This window comes from Zootermopsis nevadensis, unplaced genomic scaffold, assembly GCF_977971745.1.
Source record: "Zootermopsis nevadensis isolate Lab colony 2312 unplaced genomic scaffold, Znev_1.0 Znev_ptg000010l, whole genome shotgun sequence".
Lineage (NCBI taxonomy): Eukaryota > Metazoa > Arthropoda > Insecta > Blattodea > Termopsidae > Zootermopsis > Zootermopsis nevadensis.
The window spans coordinates 1,246,469-1,267,174 of record NW_028259142.1 but is presented as its reverse complement, the minus strand read 5'-3'; the positions used below and the strand labels follow the sequence as shown (position 1 = coordinate 1,267,174).

The 20,706-nt window shown below is 39.6% G+C and overlaps 1 protein-coding gene and 1 long non-coding RNA gene across 3 annotated transcripts; one reads left to right on the top strand and one right to left on the bottom strand.

Moving 5' to 3' along the window:
* Positions 1–1,697: 1,697 nt before the first annotated feature.
* Positions 1,698–20,155, top strand: l(1)G0289 (plexin domain containing lethal (1) G0289). Of its 2 annotated transcripts, XM_087346140.1 has the most exons (11): positions 1,698–1,825; positions 10,594–10,962; positions 11,226–11,386; positions 12,117–12,251; positions 13,130–13,322; positions 13,674–13,883; positions 14,133–14,284; positions 14,371–14,620; positions 15,558–15,694; positions 16,004–16,120; positions 17,221–20,155. In XM_087346140.1, exons 1-10 carry the CDS (start codon positions 1,711–1,713, stop codon positions 16,070–16,072), a joined length of 1,791 nt encoding a protein of 596 aa, XP_087202266.1. In that variant the 5' UTR covers positions 1,698–1,710; the 3' UTR covers positions 16,073–16,120; positions 17,221–20,155. The 2 variants fall into 2 exon arrangements, with proteins under 2 accessions (XP_087202266.1, XP_087202265.1); XM_087346139.1 differs by having other exon boundaries at positions 16,004–20,155.
* Positions 4,094–7,444, bottom strand: LOC147874169 (uncharacterized). Its single transcript, XR_015534448.1, has 2 exons — positions 5,397–7,444; positions 4,094–5,311 (listed from the first exon to the last, which is right to left on the bottom strand). It is a non-coding gene; the product is annotated as an uncharacterized LOC147874169 (long non-coding RNA).
* Positions 20,156–20,706: the final 551 nt, after the last annotated feature.

The following is a 20,706-nucleotide window of genomic DNA, read 5'->3' as shown; positions in this document are numbered from 1 at the left end:
CGAGCTACATGATGCCCTATCGCCCAATAAATTCACTAGTTGGTTCGACGTCAACAGAAATCCAGCTGCTAAATCCAGGGCTGGAACAAGTTTTTTGGTGAACCCTCGTTTACCACAGTTTCCTGTGAAATTGTTGGAGGAGGGCCTTAGGAAAACCTAATTTCTTATTGAAACGCCACTGATGCCGAGTTCTGCGAGTGGCCTACACGCTGGGCTGTGGTGACGGCAGCTTTGAGCTGTTAACTTATTGATCAGCCAGCAGGGGACGCGCATGACTGACTAATTGTCTAGTAGGCCTCGCAATTTTACTATGCCAGCTCTGTCCATTATCTCCACTGCACTTATCACCAATGACATCAGAGTCTCTGCTGGAAGAATAATTCCCAAAAGATCTGCTTTCCAACTTGAATTACAAATTAAAACATGGGAGTCTTGCGAATTCCTATCCGAACCGGCCACTCAGTCCTGTGATATTTTTTTCTGAGTCCACGAGACTTGTCTAGTGAAGGAAAAATGTTCCTGCCTTATAATCACACTTTTATATCTTAATCTCTCAAAATTTTGCTGCAAGTTTCGTGTTGGCAGTGGATGTATCATATCGCAACTGAAGTGTTCATTAATTTGGTAATAATAAATCTATAGTTCGCGTAATGAAACAGCCAAGAAGTGCTGCGAGGCCTTAAAGGGGCTCCTGTGAGCCCCTTGTTAACTTCTGTTCAATTATTTGAGACCTCTGTTATGAGAACAAAACAAATGAAATGACACCATATGCCTGTATCGAAATAACAATGTACGTACATCTCGCTCATCCATTCTTCCAAATGTCAAAATTAAAAGAAAAGAGAACATAAAGATTTATGGCGTGACTCTTGTTAAAAAATTATCAACATATGCTAATATTAAAATTAAATTATTTGGTTATTCCGTCAAATCACAATGTATTTAAAATAAGATAATTAAAATAATTAAAATATCATTCTTTGTTCCATATCGATTAATCGATTTACAGTTGGATTATTCGATATGGAACAAAGAATGATATTTTAATTATTTTAATTATCTTATTTTAAATACATTGTGATTTGACGGAATAACCAAATAATTTAATTTTAATTTAATAAATCACAATATGACGCAACTACACTATTTTATATTATATGCTAATAAGTGTGTAATAATACAGTACATCACAGGATACAAAAATGTATTAGCAGCTAAAAGACCTTGGCAGCATTTTACTTCAAAATTAGTAAAGGAATAATGCATATTAAAACTTCGAAATCAGAAGATGGCCATCTTTTAAATTGGTGTGAAATCCTAGTAGAAATTTACCAAAGTTTCAAACGTCCTTGCTGATTATATCTTCAACGCCCTGATGACAGAGGCAGTAAGAACCTCTGAGACGTCTCTAAACTTCTATCAGATTACGCCACGCGCCATCATAGGACAGCCATTTTCACATTTGCCGCCATGGAAACCTGAAATCTGACGTCATAATTGCCTTTACAGTAAATGGCTGCCTGCTATTTCGTATTCATTTCTAACGCCTGCTTTGTCTTTGGCGCCCTCACGACGTTTGATGCTTCAATATTCCGACCTCGTTGGTGCCCGGTGATTGTCATCTATTATAGTAATTTAAAGGTCCGACAGTAGATGTCACGAAAGTGCGCATTCTGTGGGAAGTTCAGGATGAAAAAGAAGAAGTTGTGAATGACGTCAGAAGGTGGAAAGTTAAAAATGGCGTTGCACGTTATGTGGAGGTATTCTTGCTTTTGCTTATTTTTTCTCGCCTTCCTAGGAGTAGATGTGAGTTTCTCAAATTCAGGTAAGAAAAATATGTATTATATGTTAGGCATTTTATTCTGTTATTAGGAATGTCGTTACAGTGTAACGGGCTGTACAGTCCAAGTTCTCAAGTTTTCTTTTAAACCGATGTTTACGCAAGGCTGCAGTAATGAATAGCTGATGCATGTAGGGGTAAGGTTGTTGGACAGTGAGCCAAATGGTAATTAAATACAGGACTTTGTTTTAAGTTTTATGCGGTTAGACTTAACTTTGGTGGTTTGTAATTCTACTAAGTGACAATTGCTACTAAGATGGTATACTTTCGAGTTCGGGGTGTAGTTAAAAATACATTCATTGTGAACAATGGACAGTTGGATTTCTGTATTAGAAACTGGAAAATTTCTCATAATCGGTCACTTGGCCACACTTCGTTAAGCACGGGTAGAAAGTGTTTCTTTTGCCATGTTTATTAAAAAAGAAAATGTTGAACATTGGAGACAGAATTCCAAACTGCCATAGTATGATTTGTTGAAATGATGCAATAATAAAGGGATAATTGCAGCAGTATTGTAATACAATCTGTTCTTTGTAGGCCTTGTTTCATATCCTCAGTGAGTCTAATCTGTCATCTAGAGAAGATTGTATATATTGTGTTCAGTTGGTTGATTTGCACACCAGTTCATGTAGTTACGACTTTGAAGTTACTCAAAATCTTCTAGGTTATTGAACGTTTATTTATTTTCATTGTACTGTTATTTCTCTTTTGATGTGATCTTGATCTGAGATTGTGTTTCACGCAGTTCTTAAACGTCTGTAACGTTTTAATTTCTGCTAATTTTTGTGTGATTCCATTGCTGTATATTATATGAAATCTTGGGAATGTGGAATTGCTTGATACAGTGATTGAATAGAAGAAAATATCAAGTACAGATTTTTTTTGTGATCTTGCAGTAGATAAAATGAAGTAACAGTTTTGGAGTTAGTTTAACTCTATGGGTAGTGGTGGATTATCATCATGCACCCTGCATGTAGTATATATTGCTTTAAAAAAATCAATATATGAAGATGACTAACAAATCCTTAAAAATGTTGTGAAGTAAAAATATCTTGGGATGACAGCATAGCATATAAAATTTGAGGAATTGGTTCCGCTGTTGAATTGAGAGTCGTCTCATCTCCTGTCTAGAAACATGTAGATTGGGATCCTTGTTTCTCCACAAAACGTGTTTCATTTCCAGTGACGTAGACGGTTTTTTTTTCCAAACCTGTCGTTCGATGGATTGACATGTAAAACTGTACTTCTAGGGGTGTAGACAGTGTTCTGAATTCATCAAAGCGACGCAAAGAACACAAAAAGGATTCTTCCATTGGTGTTGTCGCTTTGACACTTGCTGGCCGGAGCCGACTTTCCCAGCCGGAAGCACAGTGACGTCAGTTAAGTTGCTACTTTTTTCCGCGTGTCCGCAGACTTGTGACCATCGGTTCGTTTTCTAGCCGGAACGCTTTTCACACAATCTCTGCTCTCCTGACTTCAAGCTTCACGTGGCTTTCCCTCGGACTCGTGCGAAATCTGGGACTGCACAGACACCGAGTCCGTGTATTGGATACGACTTGCCTATCAAATTGCGCAGTGTGGCTGTCGTATATTTAACGCGATGACTAATTACTTGCGAGCTGAGGAAACCGGAACCGGTCCGACAGGATGCTTCGTCACGTAGCACCAGGTATCAGCGTCTTTTTTTAGTTACGTGACCGAACGAACCACAAACCCACAGCCCTTTTGTCATCATCTGATTGTATTTTCTCCACTGATTCTTAATCCCGCTCGGTCTTCGGGCATTTCGTCAAGTCCTTACATCTGTTTATTTGCGCAGTAATCTTATTGTCGTCCTTGAATTTTCCTACGTTTCTATTTTACGTCTGTGCAAAGTTCTCGTTTTGTCTCTCCCCCACGACTTCACCAATGTTTTGCTTAAGGGTCTCTGAATCCCTCCCCTCGTACGTGTTTACATCGGGTCTGTTCAATCCCAAAACATCCAGCACGTAGTTTCCACCCCCCCCCCCCATCCAATGTCCTAATTAGTTACGCCGTTGGGTCGAAATCAGTTTGTTCACTGGACTGTAATTTTAAATGTTTCCGTGATTTTGTGAAAATCACTGACTTTGTACAAACATTCACCAAAGCCGTTCAAATTCGAAATTTTCCAGCTGTTATTAGCCGTGTTTGTTTGTCTGTTGATTTTAGATCTCGTTCATAATTGTATAAAAAAAGCCTGTACCTTTAGTTTCTTTAATAGAATTTTTCATATAACATTGTTATTAATTATTATTTATTTATTTACTGCAATTGGGTTTGCACACAATTGCAACAAAATACATATAAACAAGTACACTCCATAGGACACCCCACACACGTAACTAGACATCCACTCGTACAAAAACATTCCACCTTACACACATTTCAAAAACACATCCAATAATAATATAATATAATAATAATTCTTATATTTTATCGACAGTGAATTATGTAAAATTTCCACAGGCTATTTTAAAATGTAACTTAACCAATAAAAAGACCAGTGGTAACTTTGCACTGGTCGTATGCAAGGGCTTCGTATGATTCTGGTAATAAACGGGGATTATTTTCTGAAACAGCCGAACCCGAGCCTACGTGACGAAACAAAGAAAGTATCTGAATAATTTCTTTGGATACATCCGCGGGTCCTCATATAACTCGTGAAATTGGGCTTTCGACAATCTTTGACTTAGAAGTGGAGGGAACCAGAATTTATTTCTACGCTTTGCCCCTGCTCTTAGCAAAAAGCTCACACAGGGACAGTCTCAACAAAATCTTGCACCCAACTGAAAAGAAAACGCGAACAATGCGTTTATTTCACCGTCCGTGTGGACAGGCGAAAAAGAATATCCAGTTGCGGTGGTTTTACCGGTGCGGCAGAAAAACCGCTCGTGCGCCAGCCCTTATAAAGTGTTTAGGGAATGAAGATTTCTGACTTCTGGGTTATTGCGCTGTGTAGTCTGGTCGATGTTAACCAACGTTTCAAAGGTCATACTGCCTCCGTCATCAGGGCGATGAATATGCCAATAGGGTGTGAGGAGTTGGATTTATAGGCAGGGAAGTGAAAGGTGTAGCCTGCCCCGAGCCAATGGGAGCAGGTATGGGAGTGGACCAATGGTAGCACGTGGGCGAGAGTGGGAGAGGGAGAGAAAGTAGAGAGAGAAAGGTGAGTTTAGTTGTATGGATAAGGGCCCTGAAAAGGGCCGAGTTAGTGGTCTGGTTGGTTCTGGCGGCGCACTCTTGCTCGTTCTCGGAGTCCTCGGAGTGTGTGGATATCACGGTCACATCTGGAAATCGGTTTTACAGGAAGTTAGCTGTCCTCTGGGATGTTTCGTCGTGTAGTCTGGTAGGTGGTGTCCCCGTACATCATCCCACACAGGACATCCAGCCAACTTCAGACTCCTCGTCGTGAGAATCAGAAACCAATTCTACAGGATTTCGGATTGTAACCTGAAAAACAGTTTTTTGAGAAAAGAGGCTTAACGCAGCGTGCGATTGAAAAAATTTGTAATCGCCGGATGACCTCTGTTTCTACCTGTTAGGCCCCGGGTCCTAAATAAGGAGCGGATGTTTTCAGAACAGGACGTAACTACCGCTCAGGTCCCAAGCTGTCGGGACGGTCGCTTTGGGATTGCACTGGAACTTCCTAGGCAGACAGCGATCACTTCCTTCTTCATCCTCACAAATTCATAATTCGTATTATTTCTATTGAGTGCTGTAGTACTCATGCAATTGATGAATTGTCAGACACTTGCGACGGCGATTGCTAGAATGTTCGGAGTTGCTGTCTGTCTGTCTCTCTGCCTGTTTAACTGTTTCGCAATGCTCATTCAAGGCGCCGTCGTTGTTATTTGTTACGTAAGTGAATGCAAAACCAACAACAACAAAACATCGGTCTGCAAGCAGAACTGTCTAGGTTGATTGCACCACGGTTGTGGCTCGTGAAATACACGATATTCCGGAAATTCGCTGTTCTCCCTTCTGCGCGTGGTTCGTTGCCACAGTTTGTATTTTAATGTTGACTCCGGTCGCTGTCCAATCCGAGAGTTGCGTGTTGTAAATCGTGTTTGTGTGCCCACGTTGGATGCTCATATTCTGGCATTATCCCTTTGAAGTCAAAGCTCGTCTAAATAATATTTAAGAATTCGGCCCGTACCGCGAAGAAAACACAGCGCTTCACCGTTACAGAGATCAGCTGGTTAACGCTGTTTAAGGGAATAATCGCTGTTTATTCTGATAATTAATTAACCCTTCGAAGCCGAAACTCGTCTAAATATTATTTAATAATACAGTCCGTACCGCGAAGTAAACACCACACTTCACCATTACAAAGATCAAATGGTTAACGCTGTTTAAGAAAGTAGTCGCTGTTTGCATTGGCAATCATAAGATGCATAAAAATATGAAATGCAGAGTTACTAATTGTTAAAGTAGGTGGTACGTATAGTTACCACTGGGCTTTAGAGGATTATGTTTAGCAGCCGCTACGATAAATCTTGGAATGCGTGGAACTTCCTTCACGCTCCTTAAACATCTTTGGTGCTTACGCAGAAGCTACAAGTACAGTCTCGTCAGGAAATTACGTGTGTTTTGTGGAATCCTAAGGTTCATTACGGTATTTACAAGAGTCCGCCGCGTACGGCCCTTGTCTTCAGCCAGATGAAACCATTCCATACCCTGTAACCCTGTTTTCGTAATGTCCATTTTAATATTATCCTCCCATCTACGCCTGATTCTTCCGAGTTGTCGAAGTTTGGATCGGAAGCGAAGTGAAGCGAAATGCGACGTGTAGGCTCTCGGCAAGAAAACGCCGGACTAGGCGTTTACTGGGACAGGAAATGACATTCCGATTATCTGATGATCACGCCGTGGGCCGGTGACCTTGTGGGGTGAAGGTTCATCAACTGGGTGCATCCGGCGCCATTTCGCAATTCTGATAAAAAGAAAGGAAAAGAAATGCTTTGCGTTGCCAGACGAAGGAACGCTCAGGGTTGCCGCCTCCCAGATTCTCGGGGGAATTATTTCATAACTGAGTTTACTCTTTTCGTATTATTTTTGGGAACAAATAATTTTGAACTTTGCGTCCAAGTACCAGTGGCGGACAGTGAGGGGGAGTTCTGACAAAATTTAAGCGTGGTTATGCATTATTTTTAGTTCAGAATGTTCAGTTTGGGTTTTTTTTGACGTAAATACGTCTATAAGGAAGGGTCATTCGGAAAAAGTGTAAGATGGTTACCTAGGGAACGTCGTGTTTACTCGGAATTGTTGTTACCTATAAAACATTACATTACTTTACATTACATTCAGCCACCACAGACCCATCTTAAGCGTAACTAATTCAAGTTAAATAAGCAAAGTCTTAATCAAACTTATCTCAATTGTAAAGCATGTATAAAGGAAATATTTAGAATAAAGCCAATATATAAACTTCCTTTCCGTATAGACGTATTTACGTCAAATTCTCCGGAACCGTGGTTCCACTGTAACATTTTTGTAAAATTTCGTGGATTTTAATGCATACGAAGACATCAATCAACTTTTAACATCAAAACACTATAAAATTACCCGTCAAGATTAACGGTTGAAAAGTCTAACAAAGCAATATATTAAAATTAAAATAATTACTTTTTATGTTAATAAACGAATCTATACGATTTAGCGCAGTACAAATAGTAATGTTGCAATGGTAACGTCAGAAGAGACCACACGTAATAATTATCGCATTTCCATGAACACTTGTTTTTGTTAGTCTGCGTTTGTACGCATCAGTGCTACAGAATTGTCTCAGGCCGAGCAGTATCGATATATATCGATTGGACGTGGACTAATTAGGTTTGCAGACTGATTATTTGTGTGTTTGTAGTTTATTTAACAGCTCCGTTTGTAGCGTGGAACGAAATGAAGGAGGGACTGAGAAAGGCCACGAAAAATCTGGCGGATTGGCTGGTGCCATCATCCAAAATGTTTCGACTTTAATTCGGAAGTTGTAATTGTTGAAAGATCTCGAGGGTTACGTCGTGGAGTTTGTTTTGATATTTTGTTATTTTAAACTGAAGGAGAAATAGATAATTTAATTTTACGTTTATCTCAATTGTTTTCTCGTGAGGTCCGAGAGGTTCAGCTGCGTCTTCACAAATTCCAGTTTGTGTCCTTAAGGGTCAGTTTCGGTATTAAACTCTCGCATTCTTTTGTCTGTTTCCCCTAAAGTATACTTCATGCCCCGCACAACCAAATCTCTCTTGATTTAATCGTCTGATCACCATTTATGTGAAGATTACAAATTGTGAAGTTCCTCATTATTTAAATTGGTCCATTCTCGTGCCAGTTTGGACCGCCCCCGCCCGCTGTTTGTCGGATCAAGGACAGGGAACCGACCATTCTAGCGTCCGGTCTGAAAACACTAACTGCTAGATCGGATGTGTACACTGACGAGATTGGAGAACGCTGACATTACAAAGGCGTTCTTCACTCCACGACACGAAGGTCATTGTTGCACTGATGAGATCTGAGGTCATTGTTGCTTAGCAGCGTGTTACAACGGTGGTAATCTTATTCCCATTGTTGCGAAATGTTTCGACAGTGTTATCTGGGGTCCCGTTGCACGACAGCCGGATGTGGTCTGCTGTTTTCGCTCGCGCCAGAGCGTGAAGAAGGAAATAATTCACTCATAAGCGTTGCTGTTTGTTGGACACGAAATAATACCGTAAATTTTCACGATTTTTTTTTAAAGGATGAAGTCTGGAATAAGTGGTAAAACTGCAGATTTTGAATTGACATATTATTCCGGTAATAGGACAACCCGAAACATCAAATCGAAGAATTTACTTGCAAATAATGTCACTGGAAAATCATTTGATGCATTAACTGTTCTTCGAATCGTGAACTCTTTATTCCCGAATTGTTTCATCTGTGTCGACAATGGAAATTTACAAATAGCTCCTGTTTGGACAGTTAATGGTAATATTATTATCGTTTTCAGTTTGTTGAATCAGTGGGTACGTTTTTGTGCAATAAATAATTCGAAAATGGCGCAGAAAGTCAAATGTCGATAGTATTCATTATGAAACAGTAGAAAGTCGTCCGGTAAGAGACGTACATAAATACAGGTACACACTAGTCTTGTTTTTGCAGGAGACAGTTTACGTAACGAGGATTTATATTCCTCTTGTAATTGCTAGGACAGTGAATATGAATCTTGTTGCAGAAATCTATTCCCTTGCCTGTTTGCCAGATAACGTACTTGAGACCTGGGTCGCCTCAGGTATCCTGACGCTGACGTCGGAATCGGCTTACGCGATCGAGATGTTTGCTCTGTTCCCCGCCAGGCGTAACCGTTTTCTTGTAGAATTTGAATGTAGTTTCGCGTAAGCTCACTCCGCCTTCAACGGAAGAAGCGGGCTGTGAAATCATTCTGCTGTGTTGTTTCACAACTCTGCTCCAACTACTCTGCGCGTATCGATTGTTCTTCACGTTTCTCTTGAAGCCTGGCGTCTCGCATCCGGGAAGCGATCACAAAGCGGAACCGGAAGTGGGGTTATCAACACCTGATATGCGTCATTTATGAACCACCGGTAATATGCTTCGTGTTCCTGAGGCCTCGGACGTCGTCTCACGTGACTCATTTTGCGTTTCCGTCATTTACTGGGGTAGTACCGGCAATTTTGTTCAGTCCTTTCGATGTCATCATACACACACACACGTACAGTTGAGAAAGCGTCGTTGAAACAAATTGGAATTGTCTCTGGGTACAGAGTTTCATTGTTGCATGAAACAGATGCAGTGTTCCACGCAGAATGCCCCATCTTGAACGAACAATGCACAACAAAAATCAAGCGCTTGAAAGCATATTATACAAGGAGATTGAAGATGATTGGAATTATGACGCTAGCTGTACTCTGACAAACCTTCTTTCATGTGGGATGGTCGGGGAATGTAGCTTTTATACATCAGAAACAAAGCAATATGTTCTCTGGAGAACCTTAAAGGAAGATATCACATGAGAGACCTAGATGTAGATGAAATGCAGTATTTTTATTAATCTCAAAAGAACAGGGTGTAGGAGGGTGTGAAAGGATTCATCTGGCTCAGGGTACAGTCCTTTGACAGGATGTGAAAATATCAAATGATCTCACCCCCAGTCCATTTTACGCTGATTTTAATCAGTGATGCCAGATGTGTTTAAACTGGATTCACTCTGTCTCATCATCATCATCATCGTTATACTGTAGTGATTTCAAGGTAATTTTAAGAATTTGTTGAAGCTGATGTATTGCCTTTCTGAATGGACTCCCCCCCCCCCCCCCATAGAGGAATTCTTGAAACATAATGTAATTTTTAATTCTGTGCTTGAAAATAATTATGACAGCTGGATTTGTAACTTAAGTGAAATAAATGTAAATATCAGTAACATTTATTTTTCTGAAGACCCAGCATCTGTAATTTGATTTCAGTTTCTAGAATACTACATTTTATTACACGATTCGCGAAATACATGTGCTGTTGCCATAAAAATTGCCACCTTTTTTTTCACATTCTATGTTATTCTGTCATTTCGGAGGAAATGGAAAATGTGAAATCTGCCATAGTAAGTATTGCTCTGTAGGATTTGAGGTTTCCACGGCGGTGAGTCTGAAGATTGCCAACAGACTACGCGGCACAACGACCCAGAAGACAGAAATCTTAAGTGTCGCCCTGTTTGCAGACTTTATGGGTGATTAATTCTCTGCTTTCAGTTCAGTATTACCACTACGAAGACAGTGAATTACCGTCAGGACATTCTGTTGTTCGTCGCTCCTATGGGGCCGAAGATAAGATTTATGAAGGTTTAAAGCTAAAGTTGCAGATAACAACAGTAGTGCCTATTATCAATGGGAGCGCTACTACAGTGGTACCACCAGTTGGATCTCATGTCCAAGCTGTGGGGAGTTACATTACTCTCACACCGGAGAGGTATGGAACAGCCATGAATCTGGAAGATCCCAACAGGACCTCATGGCGTGTCCCCAGTAATAGCTCTCTGCCAGCTTCGAGTGGGCCCACGGTTCCATACAGTAATGTAACGACAGTGAGTTCAACAGTGCCACCGCACAGTAACACCAAAGGTGAGCTGACACCAAAAACTGTTTCACCCAATTCATGTATCTCCTTGCCACAAGGGGATGGTAGTCCTGGCCACCTTTTCTCCTGTCCCATTATACCCCCCGCCACGCATCCAGGCTTCCATCCCCACTTGAGGCGCATTGCCCCGACAGTCCCAGGCAAATAGAGTTCTGTAGGTTTTAAAACTGCGCAGAACTCGTTTTGTCCTCCTTCTGACGTCTCCACCGTTAACAGAATCTGAGAAGTACGTTCGCTTGTTTTGCAGGACCTAATGCGACGTTGATGTTGCTCAAGGGAATCTCGCCAGAAAACTCATCAGATGCGGGGTTGTCGGATGAAGCTAACATAACCATCACCATAGACCAGTTCTCACAACCGATCGATAACAACACACTTCATGATCATAACATACCAAAGTATCAACAGGTAATTTTGCCGACTAAGTCACGTAGAATGCACTTCTGCTTCTTGGTTGAGACATATGGAAGCCATTAAACAAATGCATGTTTGTTTCCGCTGATGCAGCTAGGCTGCATGCGTCATCCTCGGATCTTCACCGTTTTCCTCTGCTTCTGTTGATGACTGGATGACTGGGGTTCAGTTCACAATCGAGGCATGGGTTTTTTTCTTCAGTACTCTGCATCCATCAGCTACAGGGCCCGCTCAGCCTCGTAACCGGCGCGTACTGGGGGTCCTTTCTCTGGGGGTTAAGCGTTGGTCAGTTTCTTTGAGTCTGCCCCGTGTAACATCCTACAAGACGGTCATTCTGTAATACAGACCGTTAAATACATACGGCGCATTCAAGATCTCTCTTACGTGTGCTAATCTTCGAGAACAGTATTCATAAAACAACGTTTGTTATCTGAATTAGACAGACAAATGTTGTTTTATATTGTTTTTGAATGTATATTATATTAAGCTAATCTGCACTGAGGTGTGCTGTGAGGTTGGAGTTTGTGAAATTACCCTACAAATTTTTGTGAGGATTTCTAATATAAAATGTTGTGTGAGTCTGTCTAGGAGTTCTTGAGTTGAAACGTACACATGGACGGACTAGATTTCCCGTATATGTGTTCTGTTTATGCACGTAGCGCAAATAACACACAGCAAGTATGTGACGGACGTTCATTAAATGTCATGTTTGCGGTGTTGGCAGGACTATCATCAGTACTACAACAGCTCGTTCATTTCGAACAATGAGCTGGTGGGACATCAGTATTGGGTGAATATGACGGATAGAACGGACGTTCAGGTGAATGACATGCTGTCACAGTCACATCGGCGAGCTGCAGTAAGTGATAATATTTTGGCACTTGGCATGTGATCTGCAGGGTATAATATGTATTTTGTTTTGTTTGTTGATTACGCAGTGTGTCTACAAAAGTTTAAATTATGTCAATTGTAAATAATACTTTCAAAATGCAAAAATATGTAACAAACCCTTTCAGAGTCTGGTAAATTTCAGATACTTGGGGCCCTTGTAACACATAAAAAGAACAAATTAAATTTGAAGAATGCTTCCTACCATGCAGTTTGGAATGTTTTGTTTCTTCCCATCTGCCTTTTCAAAAATAGGAATGTGAAGATACTTTTTGACGTAAATACGTCTATATTTTAGGGTCAGTGTCATTCGGCAAAAAGTGAAATGAAAAAGTGTAACTGCATTGTTATGTTACCTACAAAACGTCGTCTGTTTACTCGGCATTATTGTTACCTAGGAAACGTTACATTACATTACATTACATTCAGCTACCACAGACCCATCTTAAGCGTAACTAATTCAAGTTGAATAAGCAAAGTCTTAATCAAACTTATCTCAATTGTAAAGCATGTATAAAGGAAATATTTAGAATAAAGCCAATATATAAACTTCCTTTCCGTATAGACGTATTTACGTCAAATTCTCCGGAACCGTGGTTACACCGACAACTTTTTCTTTCTACATAACAGGAGAATCACAAATTGATGTCCCGTCGTTTCGCAGAAATCGAAACGTTTGGATCCCGTTGTTTTAAAAAACATTTCAGACAGACATGGGTGGGCTCATAAGGTGTTTCTCACTCACGCTGGAGCTTGAAGAACACTTAATAATTTAAAGAAAGTCTTGTTTGCGCATGCTTGTTGCCACAACACGAAACGTAACAGTCGTAACACCGTTTCTTCTTGCAGACAGTGAAGTTGTCGTTTAACTTTCCGTTTTACGGCCACTTGGTCCGTAATGTGACGATAGCCACCGGAGGCTTTCTCTATACTGGGGAGTATGTCCATTCATGGCTTGCAGCAACGCAGTACATAGCACCTCTCATGGCCAACTTTGACACTAGCATCTCCAATGAATCTTATGTGAAGTATGTGGACAATGGTAAGCTTGATATCATACAGTGCACGTGTGCACACCAGTCTTTAGAGTTTTTGCTTCGGACATTACCCGCTGTCTCGATAGGAACAAGTATGTAGCACTTTGGAGGATGTAGGTAATCCCTGAAAAATGTGTACCCTCAACTTTATTGACAGTTTTATCTTGGAATTCAATGTTTATTTCATAATAAACGCATATAGGATTGGCGTTGTGGTAAGTATACTGGCTAGCTAGCATATATATATGGATTTGGAAGAAAAAGGGTTAGTGTGATTTGAAGTGTAAATTAGCCAATGTTTGAGGATGAAGATTTTTTTATTTTAACTTGAAATAGCCTTCATTTTATGTTTACAGGCACGGCATTCACTGTGCAGTGGGAGAAGGTGGTACTGCAGGACAAGCCAGATTCAGGTGACTTCACATTTCAGGCAACACTGCGCAATAACGGCGACATTGTTTTTGTGTATCAGAATGTGCCAGTTGTGATTGAGAGCATACAGGACGACCATCATCCAGTCAAGGTCGGGCTGTCCGACGCCTACATCATTGACAGAACGATCTTCTGTAAGTTACCTGGCATGTTGACATTATTGATACCATGTATGTCTGACTAGCTCTTTCGTAACGGAACTTGACTCACAAAAAGGCCAGCTGTCGGACGCCATTAAAAAATGTTCCATTTTCTGTACCACCAGTTTCTAAGTTCATATAATTGACAGTATTTTATGTATTCGAAAATTACTTTAATATTCTGCCTGCATTAATTGTCTTAAAGTTAAACATTTTATAATTTTGTGTGTTGGTTTGTCGTAGTTGTCCGCAGGAAGACCATCTATGAATATCATCGCGTGAACTTCAATCGCCAGGACATCAGGAACTGGACAGTGATTGTTCTACATGCTCTGCCAACGTGCGTTGACCAGCATGACTGTGCCAGTTGCCTCGCCATGTCCACAGACTTCCAGGTGAGTTACTTGTTCCTTCCCGTTTGCTGCCAGTCAGTTTGACAATTGAACTCTGCTGTCAAGACCATGATTTCCTCTTGTTGCAGTGTCAGTGGTGTCCGGCTGTCAACAGGTGCTCATCTGGAATGGACAGACATCGCCAAGATTGGCTCTATAAGGGTTGTGACAAGAGAGCACTGAGCAACACAACGCAGTGCCCTCCTGCTCCTGCTAATTCGTCATTCATCCCTCAGGACTCGGAGGATGGACCGCAGAGTAATAGAATGGGAGGTCATACAAACAGTGTTGTACAGACTGACCACATTCAGAGTACTGGGGAGCACAGCGCGATGCGTGGTGAGTGGCTCGTCTCTCTCTCTCTCTCCACCATACTTTATCATATTTACTCTATTTTGTTAATATTCCATTGCTCTCTGTTCATAACAGTCAGCAGTCTACATAATATGTTGGTGTAAAAGTGTGAATGTGTGAACAAATACATTTAGTCATTATTACACTTTTATTTGTTCTGTCCTGAACATTACTATATACATGCAGCATAACATGTTGGGCAAATATATCAGTGAGTAGCATATTCCAGCCAGTAGCATAGCTACTGGTAGGGCCTCCGCAGCCAGATTGGTCGAGGGGGAGAGGTCAGACCAAGACAGGTACCCTGGTCCTCCAGGTTCGGGGTTGGTCGCAAGGCTAACAACCTCGCACCGTAAAAAGGAAGACGTTTCGAAACCTCGATCAAAGCCTCGGACAGACGGACCTAACAGAGGACCGAATGGAAGAGGAGAATTGAGGAGGCCATGGACCGAATACGGACCGGTGAGCCATAGAAGAAGAAGAAGAAGAAGCATATTCCAGCAGTGATCAGTCCCATTTTGCTTTTACAAATATTGCTAACTACGACTTGCTACAAAATTTGAGCAGTTTTAATCTTACGATGTCATTTTAAGTTCCCGTGGCTGACTACTTATGCTAACACCTGTCTCTTCTTGGGGCTGGATCCATTGTAGGTGGGGCGGATGTTATGCTGATTTACATATTTTTAGTGTTTGGAGTTACTTGCGTGAAGACAGGAATCTCATTTCTTTGTCATAATCACCAGCAAATAGCTTGCGTTTGTTTCATCTTCGCATTTTTGTTTTGTTTTTAGTGTGTGAAAGTATGCTACGCTTTCTTGTCTTTGTACCGAAATGTATAGAGATCATAATTATGTGTTTGAGGCCAGTTTACAGTTTTATGTAATAACAAGAGTGATGGCAGTTATAATTATTGTTAACAGGAGATGTGACTGTGCCCATGAGCGTCTCGGGAATTATTGGCATCCTGTTTGTCATTGCGCTAGTGGCAGGCCTGGGTATCTTGGTGCTGTATGCTTACAGGAACCCCCATTCAACATCTGGACAGTTCCTAATCAGGGTAAGTCTGTTTTACCAACACATCTGGGTTATAGCACCGTGCAGTCTGGTAGAAGTTTACCAGCTTTTCAGAGGTCCTTGCTGTGTCCATTTTCATAACCACTTGTTTGTCTAAAGTGACACTTAATCTTAAATTTTACTCCCTCACTAATCTTTATACATATTTTATGAAGTTCATTCATTTGGTCTCAAAGGTTATGCAAGTATAATTCATGTAGTTCAAAGACTATTTACAAGGTGATAGCACGAAGCAGTAATTCTCCGCAAGCATGTCTCTCCCCGCTAATAAGGATTTTGCTTGTTCCTTCAGTATCGACCGAGTCAGTGGAGCTGGAAGAGGGGCGAGGCTCGCTATACAGCAGCAACGATCCACATGTGACCTCCTGTGCACTGCTTGGTGTGCGGACATGTACATATTATATACCCTGTGAGTGAGAGTGAATTCAGGGCTCCAAAAGTGCCTGTTTTGTTGCATTTAAAATTGCTATTTTAATATACCACTTGCCTTGTAACATTTCTCCGCTTTCTATATGCTACACTTTTCCGAATTTATTTCTGAAGGTAAAAATTACACCTGTATTTTTAATAATTGAACTTTACACACATACACATGTCATAGTGCAGTTTTAGAACAAGTTTTTTACGGATGAACAGACTGGCACTCTCAGTTTTAAATTTGCATATGCCTTTACATATGAAGTGAACTTTGCATACGGAAAATGTCCATAGTTTCTTGGCCACACGTTGTCTTTCTCATCTCTTAATTTTTGATTTGACTATAAATATGAAACATACTAGAAGAGTGTGTGTGCTCAAGGCAAAATATTTCTGTAACTGTATTTTTTATTGGGAGGTTAGGTGTACAGCATCTACATTGACCAAAAGATGGTGGTGGATATTGTAACGCTGGCATTAATATGTTGAATCTTTTTTGCTTTTGGTAAATAAGAGCACATCAGCCAGATGTCAGTATTGCACCGTCGTATCTGGTAGAAAATCGAATGACTGCAAAGTATCCATTTCTTTTATCCTCAGTTACAGACTTGTTTCTGAAATTTTGGAATTATTCTCCGTGTTTGGCTCGTAAGTGTATTGTTTTAAGTCCATCTGAATGTGATGGTATTATTTTAGGGGCACAAAATGGCTCTAGAAGGAATACAGATGTATTTAGCATAATAGCTTTGTTGTTTACAATTTTCCAAGTGATTTTGTAATGCGTCATTTTATTTTAAGGTGGTACTGTAAGTTGAGACACCGTTTCATCACTTGCATCTGCCCTTGATTACAAACTGTTCGGTCATAAAAATTTTGAAGTCTTAAAGACCCAGTGGTGTAAATCTGAGCTGGTTGGAATTCGCCGCACAGTGCTGTAATATACAAATGATGTACTTCCCTAAGTAACAATTTGTAAATTTTTTGACATGTTATTCTGGTGCCTGAAATTACAATGAAAATGAATTTCAGGATGTGCTTGGAAATGTAGTTCAGTTTTGTATTGCAGACTGCATTTTATGCACTTTTTTACAGACGTGGCTGGAAATTCTTCAGACTACCTCAGCCGCCCAACAGACAAATTTACAGCCAATTTTTTATATATCATTGAGATGTTAATTTCTTCCACTGACTAATGTTAACTAAAAGACCAGATGACATCCTTTGTGCTTCTGTAGGTGTGAACATGTTATATATCGCTGGTTGTTGTCTTGTGATTGCATTTGTATGTATGTATATATCATGTTTTACTTTTTGGATGGAATGACAGAACTTTGCTTTTATTAAAGGTTGTGGATGTCATTTAATGGAATATATCATGAGTGTGATGGTGAAATTATAATTGAATGACAGAATGAATACATTTGTGGCTTTTGAGTTTTCTTTGACTTGGTAAATGTTAATGTTATGATGATATAAGTGAAGGGCTTTTGACAGAAGTCTTAACCCTGTTGCATTAAGGGTTGTTATCACATTCACTGCCACGTTAACATAGTGCATGACTGACCGACTCCAAAAGCTAGTGTAATTTTTAGTGGTTTGTGTGAGATTTGCGAGGTGAACACAAATGATCTGATCTGATCTGTTGTTAAGACTGTGATGAACTGGTAGTAAGGGAGGGAGGATTGTAGCAACATTTGGAACAAACAAGTAGTTATCTTTATTTGCTGCTATGTCAATAATAATAATAATAATAATAAGAATGTAATAAATAACATTAATAAGAATATTAATAGTTATATAAATAACTGCAATGAGATTGGGTCACCTGGAACATTGACACACGCCTGAATGCGTGGTTGGTTTTATGCCTAGACAGCACAGTGTTGCCATACTGAAGAACTGAGATGAAAACTGTACCGCCACACCACTGAAGTGTGCACTCGTTGAGAACAAGAATTGTGCACAGATGCGTGTGACCACATGTTGTGATCCATTGACCAACGTCTTTCATTATACATGGTGGGAGAGACTGGTGAAGGTCATCGGTTTAAAATAATTTTTTCCTGCAAGGAGTGGTTTGAAGGATAAATAAGCTAATTTGTAAATTTGTTGATCTTTACTGAAATGTACTGTAATTGAATATGGTTATGTTGGTAATGCTTTACATCTATGTTTATTGAATATGTGTGCACACTGCTGTGTTGCAAGCACACCAACTTGATTGCTTGTTTATGACATTTAGTTTTCACGATGAGGAGGTTGAGTGATGTTAGGAACATTACAGATTGCACAAAGAACATGCCTTATGGAGCATTAGCTCTAGATATTTTATGATCTCTGAAAAGTTTTCTGGTACCTATTCTTACTGTGCAATGGACCTAATCCATGTGTTAAAATTGTTTGCTTTGGTTTTAATTATTTTGAATATTGGGATATTTTTATATTAAGACTAATCCAGACAATTTCTTACTTTATATGGTAGTGTTTGTGTCTATTTTATATAATAGACACTGTGCACAGAACTATAACTGCTTGCTCCCAGTTTTCTTAAGAACCAAACAGGTTTTTAGCGACAGGCGGAATGAATGTGTTAATAGTTTTGTATATAAACGTTTGTGAAGGGTTCGACATAATCACTCTTGCAGGTTGATTACAGCTAATGTACGTCTTGGTTTATGAGTAGATGTATTCGGTGTGTGGTGTCTATTACAGGATGCCTATTGCTTTCAAAAATGGTTCTAACATTTCTTTAGTAAAGACAATTTGAATAACCCTGAAACTTTAAACATAAAACAGCTGTGTAACTTAATGACTTCTAAGCATTGGGTGTATGGAGACAATGTGAATATATAATTTTCCAAATGAAAATAAATCGATGTGTTGTGGATTGGGCAAAAGTGGCGTAACTTTGACACCAATTATCAGTTACAACAGTAACTGCAATAGATGCTGGTTATGTCCCACAGGACGGATGCTCGTGTAACAATATTATGACATACTTTGAGTAATCATTCAAAGAGCTTAATTCAGAATAATATGTGTAATGTCAAAATGGGAGCTGCATTATTATATTTACTGACGTGCATGAATGTTTTCATTATTTATAACAGAAACATGCACTGTAAGAGACTAATAAACATAGTGGTAAGATTACCCAAAATAGCATTTTGAAGTCCTGGTAGCTGTTTGGCCTTTTAACCATGTATTTCAGAATGTTTACACAAAAGAGCCAAGCGGAGTGCCAGGTTTGACCCGTGTGACTCATGTTAAATGTTGAGAAGAAAATTGGATTAGGGTCCATGAATTGTTCTTTCAGAGCAATGCAGTTTGATTTGCAAAAACATGCAGCTGCTCACATAATAATCCCAGTGAACATTTCTGTGAAGATAACAAGAGGACTTTATAAAAGAGACCTCGGCTTTTGATCAAGGGTGTCTTAGAATACTAGTGTACTTTTCATAAGAAGTAGAAATCTGACATAGGATAGATTTGGAATGCTGTAGTTCGGTAATATGAAGCCTGAGGTGTGGAAAGTACGTTATAAACATTGACATAGCAGCAAAAGCCTGGCCACAAATAACTTGTAATTCATAGATGGTAGAATGAGGAGATGGAACTAATGCATGGATGGATGGATGGATGGTTGGTAGCTACTGAATGGAATATCTGTTCTATCTGCTATCTGCCTTGAATCCAATAAACTTTTATTATTTTGAACTCAATCAATACTGTATACTAGTAGTCAGAATATCTTGGTGCTTATAAATCCATTGTATCTTTTACTTTTTGCCTTGAACTTGGGTTATTTCTGAGTCAACTTTATTGTGCACAATGTAATTGAAAATTTTAAGTGTAATTTTTATAAATATTCTCTTGTGCCTTACTCTAAACCATACAGTTGTGAAATATTTGGTTGTCTACAGTTATATAAATGTATGTATGTATGTATGTTACAATTTTTGTAATGGACCTTCATGGCAAAATGTGTTTATATTGCTAAATAAAGGTGTGGTGAAAATGGTGAAAATTTTTTTGGTAACCTTTCAGTTCCTTTGGAAATATGTGATCCTGTATGAACTATGAATTTGCTGTATTGCCCACAGCAGTGTTTTATTTTGTGTATCCATGCTTTATAATTTGTGTCCAAGCAGAAAATTAGATGGGTCCAATATGATAAGATCTACATGTGATGGAGCAGGGCTGAAATGGTGCCTGAAACCAATTTGAATTTTCCGGAGCACTGTGGTTATGCATCTCTGTGTAAAGACAATTATGTTTTAATGAGTGTTCACAGTAGCTGCAGCAACTTCCAATTTCTTGTAAGTTCCTTGGCCTTGTGTCATGGTATTGAAGAATGTATTCTCAAAGGTTGGTGAGTGAGTGCTTCTGTCCATTGCTAAAATTGATTAATAATGCTAGAGAAGGTATGTGGCTGCTGACAGGAGAGTCTTGTATTCTAAAGTTTTAGGGGGAAATTGAAATTGTCCATTAAGGTAGACTGATTGAAAATGTAACAAAAAATTTTAGATTAGGAAGTATGTCTATTTCAAAAATTTCCTCTGTTACTGAGACATAGAA